At 37.0% G+C, this 14,741-nt stretch overlaps 1 protein-coding gene across 5 annotated transcripts; it reads right to left on the minus strand.

The window, feature by feature from the left end:
* Positions 1–1,206: 1,206 nt before the first annotated feature.
* On the minus strand, positions 1,207–13,567 carry LOC131166309 (NF-X1-type zinc finger protein NFXL1). Of its 5 annotated transcripts, none has more exons than XR_009139787.1 (4): positions 13,315–13,520; positions 9,541–13,020; positions 9,301–9,366; positions 1,207–1,637 (listed from the first exon to the last, which is right to left on the minus strand). XR_009139787.1 is itself a non-coding variant. In XM_058124745.1 (3 exons), the coding sequence occupies exon 2, from the start codon at positions 12,864–12,866 to the stop codon at positions 9,582–9,584; it is 3,285 nt and encodes a 1,094-aa protein (XP_057980728.1). In that variant the 5' UTR covers positions 12,867–13,020; positions 13,315–13,520; the 3' UTR covers positions 1,207–1,637; positions 9,541–9,581. The 5 variants fall into 5 exon arrangements, 2 of the variants coding, with proteins under 2 accessions (XP_057980728.1, XP_057980727.1); XR_009139788.1 differs by having other exon boundaries at positions 1,207–2,313; XR_009139789.1 differs by lacking the exon at positions 1,207–1,637 and adding an exon at positions 8,053–8,128.
* Positions 13,568–14,741: the final 1,174 nt, after the last annotated feature.

Below are 14,741 nucleotides of genomic sequence, written 5' to 3' on the forward strand. Positions count from 1 at the left end.
CAAGTTTTTATAGTGCAAAAATATAATAAAATCTTATTATTTTTAGTTAATAAATTGAGTAGAATAGGATACTTAGTGATTCTTTAATATTGGTTTGAAATTTTCTAGCATGGGTGGAATTGCAAAAGAAAAAAAAAAGTTACTAATTTTTATGATTTTAACCCGTTATTTTCTTGCAAAAGTATTTGACAAATCCAAGCCAAAATACATGTATCTATGGCTAAAAAAAAGTTAGTGGGTAGAATTTACTTTAGCCCCATTTTTTATTTGATATTTATTTGATATATATTAATAGCTCATATTTTTGTAATTAAATTTTAAAAGTAAAATTTTATATCTTGTAGACAAAAATAAGATTGTGCTCACCAACATAAAAATAACTTGAATAAAATTTGTATCAAGTGATTATGTAGGAGCATTTAGGCTAGTTAAACTAAGTTATTATGCAGGAAAATTTTATGCTAGTTGAACTTTTAAAATATGTAAGAACTAAATTTAAATTTTTATATCCATAATATGGAATTTCGTTTGTGCATAAAATTTGAAACAAAATTTATAAAATGTTAAAACGAAATTTTAATTTACATGCCGAAATAATACAACAAAACTATGAGTAAAATTTTATAGTTTTGATGTACAATTTAAATAAATTGTAATCGTTAGTTAAATTGTAGTTTCTATTTTATATTTACTTGATGGCCAATTAACAATTTTCTTTTAATTTCAAATAAATTTGACCTGTAAAGGTAATTCTCAATCTAAGATGTTATTTATGATGTTCATCCTTCAGAAAATAAATTTCTTTTTAATTTGAATGATATTAATGATGTTTTCTAAAAAAAACAAACAGTCCTCTTGGAGAGGAACCAAATCAAGACCATCCAAAAAAGTAGAAATAGAAATTTAAATAATTTGTTATACTTATAGTTATTCTTCATTACTTTTTTAAAAGTAATATTACAAAGAAATAATAGTACTAGATTGATGAAAATTAGAGCTTTACCGGGAGCTTTGATTTTAAGAGTTCGATTCAAATTTGTGATAATTGAACAAAATGCAATACAAAACTATACTAAGTTTCATCCAAATCCAAATTCGAAGTCGTTATCTATGCTCCCAAACATTACCTGCTCCAAGAATCTACAAACTATGTTTGGGAGAACATATTTCCTACCTTAACTTTGAATTTGGATAAATTTGAACAAATTTGAAAATAATTTTATATTATATTTTATTCAAATTCAATAGATCCAAATTCAAGATCTCTCCAAACTTTCATTTGGACACAGCTTTCCTGTAGCCCTCCAAATTTTTTCTATTTGTCTTCCAAGTTTTAGTAGGAAAGCCGGCTTGTTTTACATACTGCTGCAATTGAACAAAATGCAGCTTCATTTCTGGCAACTGCTGCACTCCTGAGAATTCTCCAAAAGGGAACCATATTTTTCTTACAGAAACCAAAATATATTCAAAAGAAAAGAAAACAAAACAACACCCGTCCCACTGACCCAAACCATTTAAAACACAAATTGGCATAGAGAGGAGGTAGATGGATGTTCCAAAATATTTATGAATCACATATCATCTAAGATAACCAACTGTTTTCAGATCAGAACTCTTCCAACTTGCCATTAGCCATCCTGAAACAAAATTGGGAGAACAATATAAAACATACATACATGTTCATATACACATTATTTGCAAAACACAGAACTAAACCAAGATAAAATGTTCCGAAAAAACAATCAGCAGTAGGCAAAAGCTGAAGAATATCGATTGTGAGCAAACATGTTTAAACAAAGTCTCTCTCTCTCTCTACACACACAGCATGCCTTCCTCTAAGCCTTCAAAAGCATGTGTAGGGAGGGCAACCCACCCCAAGCAGTGGGGGCTGGTGGGTGGGGGTGGTGGTTACAGAACTTGCAGTTTTGAGTTGCTTCATCATTCACAGTACAGCAAATCAAGTTAAAAGATATTATTTGCCATTCTAGAAATTAACTCTCACTATGCTGCAGTTCCCTATCCTTGCAACTTAATCACGTTACTATTTTATATCAATGATTATAACTCAATACTAATTTGCATACAACTCTAGAAATTAGACGTAAATAATTATCCAAGTAAACACGGAAATAATGCATGTGTTTTCCTGCTGCAATTTGGGGTACTCAATCTTATGCATCCATGTAGAGAACCAAAAGAATACATATTGGCACAACCTAGCACCCTCTAATGCTAAATAGTCAACACCGCACGTAGCAATTTTCTATTCTGCAAGCATATGCTTGATGTGTCCGCATTCCTACATCAGAAAGCCTGGAAACAAAAGATTGTGCCAACGCGTGGCATAGTTGTTAGAATATTACAATTCATGATTCTATTCATAAGATTTGTATCAATTCCACACCATCTTACTAACGAATCTTAAAGCACTGAATCATTGCTGAATCTATTAATTCACCTCATGAATCTATATAATCAACCCAAATCTACCAATTCATGTGATTCTGGACCCATCATATCATGACAAACCCGACTAGTTTAAAACCCCAAAGACAAAACATTATTTTCTTTTTTATTGCTCTTATATTTACATGATTTTCTTCAATTCCTTGTTTACGGTGGTTTTGTGCTTCAAAAGAGGAGAAAATAGAACTTTAGGTCATATGTTTGCCTTCACAAAGCACTCATACTTACTACTACTAACATATATTTACATAAAAACCCCTACAAAACAAGGAATTATAAAATAACTCCAAACTACTTAAATACACAAAGTAAACCTAGCTTAACCATACTTCTAAAACAAGAAGAGTTTTCCCAAACAAAAATATACAAACCTAGATACAATGCAAACATCTAAAATGCTCCATTGGTGATTCTCCATCAAACTCCCCTAGTTAGAGAAAACAACACCACAAGTTCTGAAATGGCATAGTAGCTTTAACTCTATGAGTGGAAACAAAGTCAAACATGTAGGCAAATCAAGGGGAGGCATGATCTGCATTGCTTCATCAATCACCATTCGTGAATAATTTAGAAGATCCTCTAACAGCAAGTAGCATAGTAGGCAGCAATGTCCTCTAATAAAATAACAGGTTCTTCAAACAAGAAATCAATCTAATATCCAAATCTATTGACAGCTCAAGCAAACATGCACTTGGTCCATATTGTAAGATGATGGACAATGTTTTACTAGGTTTGATTCAAGAAAATGTAGAGGGAGAAGATGAAAGGGATAGAGGCACAAGTTTATTGGATTGAGGAGAAATAACCTCAAGAGGAATTTCAAATACGTTCCATGATTCAACACTATTATAGAAACCAAGAAAATGGTGGAGAAATAGAGGAAAAGCACAAAAAGTGCCTATATACAAAAACAAAGGCGATATTTAAAATTGTAATAGCTATCACAAAATTAAGATTATAAATCATACAATGGAATTGAAAGAAATGGTAATTGAGGAAAGAATAAGACTAGAAACAAGGGTTTCAGAGTATCAATTTGGTTTTATGCTTAGTAGATTGGCAACAAAATATATTTATCTTTTGAGAAGATTAAAGGAAAGTTTAGGGAAAAGAAAACGGACTTGCACACGGTTTTTATTGACCTAGAGAAATTCTATGAGTACTTAGGAGGTTCCTTGGTAGGTCTTAAAAAAGGTATGCAGTAGATACACTAAAGTCATTAAGGATATGTATGATAGAGTAATGACTAACATTAAGATTGTAGGAGGAAAGTCTAAAGAATTTTCAATCACAATAGGTGTACATCAAGCTTTTACTTTGAGTTCTTATCTTTTTACTTTAGTGAATGAGATCCCTTAGTTTATGTTCTGTGCAGATGATATTGTCTTTACTAATGAAAGTAAGAGTGGAGTGGAAATGTGGTATCTAAGTCAGAATTATGGAGACACGCTTTAGAGTCTAAAGATTTTAGGATCAGTAGAAGTAAGAAAGAATATATGAAATGTAATTTCAGTAGCATAAGGAGGAATATTGGAGATAAGATTAAGCTTGATAATCAAGAAATTAATAACACTAGTAGATTTCAATATCTTGGATCTATTATGCAAGCGGAAGGAGAAACTGAAGAAAATGTAATAAAAAAAGTTAAAGCAAGTTAGGTAAAATGAAGGACTATTTAAAGGGTGTTGTGTGATCATAGAATACCTTTAAAAATAAAAGGGAAGTTCTATAAGACAGCTACAAAACCATCCATGCTCTATGGATCAGAATGTTGGGTAATTAAAAAAAATATATGTACAAAAATTAAAAGTCGCCAAAACGCGAATGTTAAGATGTATAATGGTATAATATTAAAAGATAAATTAAGAAATGAACATATTCACAAAAACTAGGCATAGCACCGGTCAGAGACAAGGGAGGGGCAGCTTAGATGGTTTGTGCATTTGAAACACAATCCAAGCAACACAATTATGAGTGAGTTATTGTATTTGGTATTAAAAGGTATAGGAGTAGACCTAAAATAATTAGAAATGAGATATTGAGGAAGGACTATTAAGCTCTTAAGCTAGCGAAAAAAATGCCCTCAATCGGGTGAATTGGCAGAAAAGAATTCATGTAATCGACTCCACCTAATGGGACTTGAGACTTGTTGCTGCTGTTGTTCCATGATTAAATAATTTTCATCAAACTCCATAGCAACCAATTATTCCTCACTCTTCAAGTTAGAAATAGAAAATTGAGGTTGAAGAGCAAGGTCAACGACAAACATATCTATCCTAGTAGTTGGCAACTCATCTTACTGTTTATGCAAGATCTTTGGCCTAGTGGTTCCAGTAATTAGGGTCACTCTACAACCTCATTTTGAGAAGATTCATGTCCACAAAAAGAATCAAAAACTTGTGCGCTAGTAATATGCAAATCATTTATGTCGTTGTGATACTCAATTATGCAACAATTTGCATGGGCACTTCTCAGATTTGATTGCTTATCCTCAACACTTGACTTTTCTCTTGAACATCTTGGGAGAATCTAGGAATGCCTCATGACCAAGGAGAAATTGATATACACTGATGAAATTCTTTAAAATAGGAAGTGGTGTTAAAGGTTGGTAGTTGGAGAAATCTCCCAACTTCCAGCCATATAGTAAGCCTCAAATAGATGAGAGAGGTTTTTGAACATTTATATACCTTAGAATTTCATCCTTCAATCATTCCTTTAGGGAAATATTCTAGATTCCTTACCAAGAACACCCCCAATAAATGAGATCACTAAATTTAAGATAAAAGATAATAATTGATAACACTAGAAGAAAGTTGTCCATGACTACAATGTTTAATTGTTGAGAATTCCCAACTAGGTAGGAATCATCATCATCATCATTATTTAACTGGAGAGTAAATATGGATCAATGTAAATTCAAACAAGTATCAAATAGATAAGCAACATTAATTCAATTTATGTGGATTCCAAGTAGTACAAGTCTAAGCAAACTTACCAAGGCCCTTAGATGCTCATAGATGCTCAAACTTAAAGAATGGAGCTAGCACACTGATTTTACCCTTCCAAAAACATAAGTCAAACAATCAAAGCTGGATTTCTTCAAACCAACATCAAATCTCACAAAGGAAAACTATTTAGTAGCTATAAATCCCAAAATCCAGCAGTTGGGCCACAATCTGAATGCTGCAGGCCTTCAAAACTCAAAAATTAGAGTTGGCAGTCCAAGATCAGGCTAACTTCCCAATTTCTCAAGTCTCCAAAAAAAAAGAGCCTACAAAATGCAACAAATGAAGTTTGAATCCAATGTTGGTGCTGAAGTAATCCTCCAAACATGTAAATTGCACTAGCACTTGAATTTCCCTCATTTTTGCTTCAAAATCTCAAGGGAAAACCCAATTTATCGCTGCTGAAGGCAATTTCTCACAATTTTGGAAGCATAAAAACAATATGAAAATCTCCCACTTGCAGGTCGCCAGCACATGTAGTGGTGCAAGTGAGTCAAGCCTACTTGTGATCTACTCAGACTCGACTCGATTCTACTCGAGTTCTAGTCGAGTTTGAGTTTCTTGGGTATTTTTACAAATCAAGCTCAAGCTCCGTAATACTACTCAAGTTGAGTTCAAGTGTAATCGAGCTTTTTAATTTTGTTATTTTTATATTATACAAGTCATATATTTTCTCCATCTATTTAACATTATATGTACCTTATATATATTTATACATGTATTTAATATTAATTTATAATTGAGTCAAGCATGAGTTTTAAGAACTTGTAACCGAGTCAAGTTCAAGTTCAACAATTTTGAGATCATTAAGTCCGAGTTGAATTTTGAGCCAAATATCCATTGTTTCGACTTCGCTCAACTCAAATACATCCCTTCGGCAGTGCGCCGCCAACGAGGTCTCTCCAGCAATGGTTTTCCAGCTGGTGGCAGATTGAGGGATGATAGTTCCAGTGATGGTGGATTTTTTTCTATACAAACTTCAAAAAGTATGGATTTTGAAGGGTAGTCAGCTAGGGTACTTTCAGGTGGCACATTGGGCCATGCCCCTTGTCGAGTGAAGGTGAGTTGCAGGGGAGGGGGTTTCGATGGTGTTTATCTGTGATGGTGAAGGAGGTGTTGTGACTTGAAATTGGAGTTTTGAAATCAGGGGCACAACTGTAACTTTCTAGGGAAGTTTCGGTTGAACAGTGCTTCAGTTCTCTGGGAATTTCCCACTATATCCTTGAATGATTTGTCAGGCTTGTAGTTGTGCAAGAAATGCTTACATCAACAAAATTGAATCAATTTAACTGTAAACTCTTCTGGTCTAGCAACAACGGCAGTGCTCTGTTCTTTGGTTTCAAAGTTGCGTGGTGATAGTTCCCTCTGATACCAATTTGATGTAGGACAGGTAATGGACTCAGAAATAGAGAGAATTTTGAGGGAAAGAAACAAAGAGAAGGAACAGCAGCAATTTTGAATTCAAAATGATTAACCATATCAAAACATACATGGCCAGCACTGATGCCCACTACTACTAACACATATTTACATAAAAACCCCAACAAGACAAGGAATTACAAAATAACCCCAAAGTACTTAAATACACAATAATAAACCTAAATTAACTAAACTTCTAAAATAACAAGAGTGTTTTCAAACTAAAATATAAAAAACCAAGCTACAATATAAACATCTAAAGTTCTCCATTGGTGGTTCTCCATCATTTGGTTTCTACCTTAAGGCCTAAAGAAGGCTCGAAAACATTTTTCTAAGCTTTACTTCGTAAATTCCTTAATTGAATAAGAATTCCTGATGTGCATGCACATATACGAAGTTGTTAGAAAGATCAACTTTTCAAATTTGAAAAAACTTGTTTGTGAGGGTGTATGAGGATGTGGGCATGTACTTGCCTCTGTGTGTGTGTGCGTAAGAGAGAGAGAAAGAGAGAGAGAGACACACACATTTTAGAAAGATAAAAAATTTCAAAATTGCAATTGACAGTGATGATAATTTACATCCCACATTTGGTCAATATTTTTGAAGAAGAAAACTCAACATAATGAATGCTCATAACATTCCAAACAAACTAATAAGACTCACTTTGGTTTGCCCGTAATATTCGAAGCCATTTATCCACCATACAGAAACAAGGTCTGATTATGATAGGATTTTCATTTCCTATTTTTGCTTTGGGATGGAGATTTCTCTTTTTCCAGAAGAAATAAAAGGTCAAATAAAATACCAATGTACTCTCATGATAATTAATGGCTACTTATTTTATATTCAATCTGACAGTATGGACTCCTAATCTAGAATGGGACCATCTCTGCAAAATGGATACATTTACTGCTATTGAGGATACAACACAGCACATCATGCGAGTTGTGCTTTACCAGAGAGAGACAGAGTTACAATACTGTTTCTTATCATCTGTGATTGTTTCTCTATTGGAAATGTTAATGATGAAAAGAAAGGATATGGATACAACTTACCAATTGAACATGCATAACCTAGTGTGGTTTTCCTAAACGTGGCTGGCAAAATAGGATAGCTCAGTCAGCATCATCAAAATTAAAGTTAAGGCAAATCATAGTGAGAAGAATTGAGCAGCAGGAGCAGTAGAGGGTGGGTATGGCCATATGAGAGCAGATGCAGAGAAGTGATGCAGTGAGGAACTGTGTACGAGTCAAGAGTCAGAAGTAACCAGGAAGTGTTCAAGTATATGTATAGGACCATAAATATGAATTCACATATAATATTTTAAGTAAATTTGTCCAACTTTAATGCATGCACTAACACAATGCAAGAAGTGGCAAAAATTGCAAAATTGCATTGTAACTCTATCTTACTTTAATCCAAAATAGCAATATTTTAAACCAGTGGATTCCAAAAATATTCTGTGGTTGGTAATGAAAGGACTGAGGTTTGATCATAATGGAGCAACGTTCCATCATGACTGGACTAAGGTCCTGGGTGAGAATTCTTAAATCAAGGTTCCTAAAATTACATTGTAATTCTATCTTTGTTAAAATCCAAAGTGATAATCTCTCAAACTAATGGTTTCCAAAGTGCTAAAGTTTGTAATGAAAGGACTAAGGTTCAATCATCGTGAAGCAAGATTTTGTCATGCTGGGAATAAGACTCTGTCAAGGTTATGTGTAAGAAGTTTCAAATCAAAATTCCTGCAGGAAGTGTGATTTAGTACAGGAGGCTCCTGTAACTAGGAGGCACACTCCCCAGGGATCTTAATAATAATTTAATCTAGTATCAAACCTCATCTGGTAAGCACCTCTCTCTACTGAAACCTAAATTATAACACATCTTTTCTATGATGCAAATCCAAAGCAACAAGACACTTTTAATACGGCACAAAACGTTCAATCATACAAACAATTTCTTTTTTAAAATTCTGAATAAATCATTTGCATTTGTAAAAAATTTAAAATTAAAATAAATAAAAAAATAAACACACACACACACACACTAAGCCAGACTACACATTACAACGGATAATGTTCATACGCACAAATTCGTGAATAAAGGAACTAAGACCTTGTGAACTTGACATGCATCTTCTTCAGCATGTTAACCCAACAAATTGCGAGATGGAAAGTTTAAATAATCCAAATCATCAAGAAAACACATGACAGCGGGAACTACAGTATTTTTTTCAAAAAAAATATTAATATGGCAGATGAAAAAATGCATAAACAAAAAGCTATAAATGTAAATATGGAATACCAAATATCCCTCAATTCTTTTTGTCAAAAACCCAAATAACTTAATAAACTCTTCAATATTATCAAAAGACTATCTTGATAAACTAGAAGTAAACCAATATCCCTACCTCTTGAACAAAACCCAAAGCAATGCTAGCATGGCCATTGGTCACGGAATGCTAGCGGTTGGCTTTCTGCCATATGAGAAGTTGAGTCAGTGATTGGGATTATAACAGGTCATTAGCAAAAGTAAATATCATACACAGAAAGGCAGGCACAACGGAGAGCATAATACCATGATTTAAAAAAACAATAAGAAGAATTGAGTACAGTAACAAATATTAGCATAAAAACTAGAAAACTAATACCCCATGATTAGGATAATTTCCCCAATTACATATCTCATTGCTCATTCATATGCCTTCTCCCAGTCATCTACAACTTCAGCCACCTCCCCTTCACCAGAATTTCCTTCATGCTGCAATGCAGAATTGGAACAACTGGCATTTGCTTCTGCCTCTGAAATGGAAAGACCCCTCATTTGTTTTCCAGGATCCTCATTTCTGACAGATGAAGCAGATGAGGTCAAAGTCACTTCAGAGTCCAAAACATTCCATCGGTTCACTGAAACAGCAATTGCAGCTTCTTTCCCTTTCCACACCTGCATATCTGCAGGCCCACTAGACCACTCTTCGCCACCCCATGAACTTTCCTTCCAACCAGGATCCCGCACAACAGCTTTCTTCCATGCATCACCCTTCAACGCAGTAAGTGCTCCTCCCTCCTTGAGCATTCCTGGACCTCCCCATGCACTAGCAACAGAGGGTGCAGTTGATGCACCACCATTTTGAAGCATCACAGCCCCATGATACACTGAACCATGATCTAACCTTCTCATAGCAGTAGCTGCTCGGGCTGGATCACTGAATACAGCCAATGCGTTCTTATCATTGAGCCAGACCAGTTCACATTCTCCCCCAAACCTAAGGACCAATGCACTTATATCAGCATCCCTAGGCAAATCTAGTAGGGCAACAACAAGCCTAGGATCCATGTCAACAAAATGATCAAAAACTGGTGGATGTGATACATTAATTGGGGTGGAACCTTTGGTTCCGAGCACACGAGATGGAGCTTTAGATTTGGGTGTAACATGAACCACAATAAATCGCTTCGGTTCCCAGCCAGCAGCATTAACTGAAAGCTTCCACCTCTCAGCTATTAGCCTTACCGCATCTCTCTTTTCCTTCAGCATTGGACAGAAAACATGAACCCTGAGACCAGTGTTAGACCCTCGGCTCTTGCCTAGGACCAAAAACTTGCACCTCTCCTCCACAGATAGCACCCACTTTGAATCACGCCGAAACAAGTCCAAAAGCAATTCAGACACAGCAAAATTCTCACCAAAATGAAGAGCATCCAAATTTGGGGGAGTGATATCAAAAGCATCAGCAAGAACCCGCCTCCGCTCCAATTTTGTACATTCCTCATCACACATAAGCTTCCTCTGTCCAAGTGGAATTTTCTTGCCATTCGCTTCCACAGGCTGAAGTGGTACTGGCAGCTTTTGAACTATGGAAGCTTCGAAGACAGTATCAGTATTAAACCCACCACTGACACCGCCAGCATCACAGGGAACAGTTGCAGTAATCCGGCTACAAGAACAAGTGATTGTCACAGGGAAATCACACCTCTTATCTGGACAAGGGGATGAAGGGTGACAAGAGACACTGCAAGTATGCCTGCAATCTCTCCTCGGAGCACCACACGTCTGCCCACAAGGAGCCTTCAGTCCAGAACCAGATTCGCATGAGGAATCACAAGGTGGTGGGTGACAAGTTCTCAGACAGGCATGCATACCACATTGCCTAGTCTTGCCACAGATCTTGTTACATCTAATATCCCTTGACCCACAAGGAATATTTCTGAGAACTACATGTCCACCAATGCACTCCTTTGCAACAGGAATCGAACAAGGTGGGCAATCTCCAAAGTGGCAGCTGTGGGAAGATGTATGGCCACAAGGTTGGGGAACCGAACAGGGGTACTGACATGAAGGGTGGGGTGTACCACAAGGCAATGGTGGAGGGATAGATGTTCTCCCACAAGCACACATCAAATCTGTAAATATGGTTTCGAGGCAAGGTGGGCAATGGCCACTATGACAAAGTGATTCACAAGAATGTTGCCCGCACCTCAGCTTCTTCCCACATGACATTGAACAGATGTGTGGATCCCAATCACCAGAGAAAGAATTGTTGGAATTAGAAAGTGGACAGCACCTCTCACTACAGCGGTGTCTTCCACAATTCTTCTTCCGCCCACAAGGTTTCTCACAAGTAAATTTCTCTTCATCCACCATTGTTTTGTAGCATTCTACAGTTCGAGAAGTTGATCCACAACGGCATTTTTGGGAAGTAAGGATCAAACATGGTGCACAATCACCAGCATGGCATAACTCTTTACATTGATGCTTTCCGCAAGGAAGTCGCTTTCCACATATCTGTGAACAAGTTGGAATTGGGTCTAGACAACTCTGCCTTTCCTCAAGCAAACTTGTCTTCCCACAATAACAGGTCTTGGTCTTACTTGGCATAAGGTCACACTCTCCACACAAGCCTGGATGGCAAATTTCACCGCAGAAGTGATTTCCACAGCTAAGCTTCTTTCCACAAATTGAGCTACAAGAAAAGACACCATCTTCTATTTTCACTTCCCCCTTAACTGCCATGGCACCACAACGGACAACCTCCACCTTTTTCTTACAGAAACAAAAGGCATCTACCATAACATCACAAGGATCACAAGGTCCCAAATGGCAAACTTGGTCACACTGATGACGCCAACAATCTAGGAGTTTATTGCAACGCTGGCCACAAGTAAGAACAGATTTTCGATCTGAGCACCGTGTTGTAATTCTTTTCTTCCCACAAGGGCACAAGCGTGGTGGGGCAAATGCCTTGCAAGGAGGACATGGACCTGGATGGCATTGCAAAACACAAATATGGGGACAAAGATCCTCTTTACTAACACCAGACCCTGGAACCTCCTTCTCAAGTTGCTTGCCACACGGTTCTCCACAAGAATGTGGAGTCAGGTATAAATCTGAAGGTGGATCCGGCCTTTTCCCACAAAAGCAAACATACTGAATCTCCTTCAATGGAGTTAACTGAACTGCTTGACAGCCGGGGCATCGCCAATTAAAACCCTGGTTCTTCTCCGCAGATAAATCAACAGAAGTGGGAGCCCGGGCCCATTTCTTGATACAAATGAGATGAAAAATTGAGTAACAGCTTGAGCAAGACCAAATGGCTGCAGATCTTCTTACCATGTCATAACAAATCATACACTCAACAGTCCCCTTCATGAGCTTCTCTTGAATCTCTTGCACAAGTTGAGGTATGTTTGAGTGTTTAAATCCTTTTCCATCCTGCTTTTCCCTCTCCCTTCTGCCTCCGGGATTAGACTGCTTGCCCATATGCCCTTTCTGGGAAGAATTCCCTCTATGCTGACCATCCGGCAGAGCAGAGCTACAATTTGAATCCCCACCACCTCCATTTTGGTTTGAATTGACGCTTGCTGGCGGGCTCACAACAGTCGCCGTAGATCCCCTTGGAACCCACTCTTGACGACGGGAACTTGGGGTATGAAATCTAGCCGTGTCCCTTCGACCGTTTCGGACTTGAAAACTCATCCTCTGATAGGCGAAACGAATGCCAAGAACTTGCAAACAACAACAACAATCGAATCTAACCCAACAACACAAGGTATAATAGCAAACAGCAACAGTAACTGATTTGACAATGTATAAAAGAAGATGAAACTTATCTTCTTAAATCCCCTTGCAACTGTAAAAACAAATTAAAAATTTAAAAGAATTTCACATAAGATGATTGATCGAATAAAAGAAAAACAGAAAATCTGCCTGGTCGGCCAAAAAAAACAAAGGAGTACAGGAAAACAATCAAAGAAAACGAATGAGGAAATATATATATATATATATATATATATATATGTATGTCGGTTCCATACTTCCATCAGATTCTCAAACTAAATGATAAAAAACTCCAACCCCAGATGGAACTATGATCTGGGTGTGTATAAACGTATCGGAAAACATAAAAGAAGACGATGATAAATACCTGATTACGACAGCGACTCTTGAGGTGATAATCCAAAGAATGAGGCGGCCCTCTCTAGCTTGCACTTTACAGTGAAAAAATTACCTGGGTTGGGTTTTCTGTGAAGGGGAATTTGGAAATAGGGAACTGGCGTGGGGAGGGAGGAACGGAAATGGATGCCTCGGTAGGAGGATTTATAAGCGCACGAGGGGAGACCGGTATTACCTTGGAGAGAAAGGAAGATCGTGGGCGTAGGATAGACCGTGTGTGTATCTGTATTGTCTTTTTTCTTTCTCGAGAGGAAGGCGGTATGTACGTATGACTGCGCATGTATGCGTAATGCCCACTCTGGGCCTAGAATTCAAGGAGCTGCGCCGTTGGGCCGGGTTGAGAAAATATGGGCCTCTGGTCCAATCTTAGCCTGGGCCTCGCTCGGCTTGGGATTTGTGATGGGTTTTGGAAACATGCGCTCCATTGTGGGTGGACCTTGTCCAAAGTGTATTTTGATTTGGAGGCCACAGGTCCTTTGAAGTTGCATTGTATTTTTTTTTTTGTAGAATTCAACACTAACAAGGGCCAAAAACAATGACCTTCATGAGCTTTTGACAAAAAGACAAAGAATGATACACTCACGGAGCCAGCACGTAAGAAGAAGTTTTGGGGGTTTAATTTCAGGTAGATACACTCACGGAACCAGTAGTACCTGTGGATAGTGAGAATTTACTCTATGAGCTAGCGGAGACCGTGGATGGTGAGAGTTTGCTCTGTGAGCCAGTGGGAACTGTGGATGGTAATGGAGATGTGTCCCGGGGGTCAGATTGGTCGAACGTCCAACTGATGCACGGAAGTAGTGTCTGCAATTTGGACTTTACCTGATCAGCGAGACCTAGGAGGAGGACGCTGATCTGAAGGTTTGGTACCACACCAGGGGGTCCGAAGGGCTTGTTGGTGGCTGGAGTTCCCATGTAATAAAAAAAAAAAAAAGTAAAAAAAAAAAGACAAGAATCTCTCCTAAGGTTTCAAAAATTTTAAAGATCTCCCATAATATTTGTCCAAAAATACGAAATTCCCCTAAAATTTGTCAAAAATTATAAATCTCCCTTGACATATTGCAAAACACAAGTCTTTTGAGGGAAGACTCATATTTTTTTTAACAAATTTTTAGGAAAATTTGTGAGATTTTCTAAATCTCAAGGAGATCCTTGTCTTTTCGATAAATTTCAGGAGAGATTAGTGTCTTTTGCCCCATTAATAATTTTAATAATTAATGTATGTTTGATACGAAATGGAATAAAATTGGAAGGAATATAATCAAAAATTATAATTAATTCCATCATATTTACCGTTCAAATTTGCTTTTCATTTCTTTTTTATTTGCATCATCCACCAACCAAGCATCAACATATTTAAGGCATTTGATGATGTAATTCAAGTAGTAGCCTCTAGAA

Source organism: Malania oleifera, chromosome 10 (genome assembly GCF_029873635.1).
Source record: "Malania oleifera isolate guangnan ecotype guangnan chromosome 10, ASM2987363v1, whole genome shotgun sequence".
Taxonomy (NCBI): Eukaryota; Viridiplantae; Streptophyta; class Magnoliopsida; order Santalales; family Ximeniaceae; genus Malania; species Malania oleifera.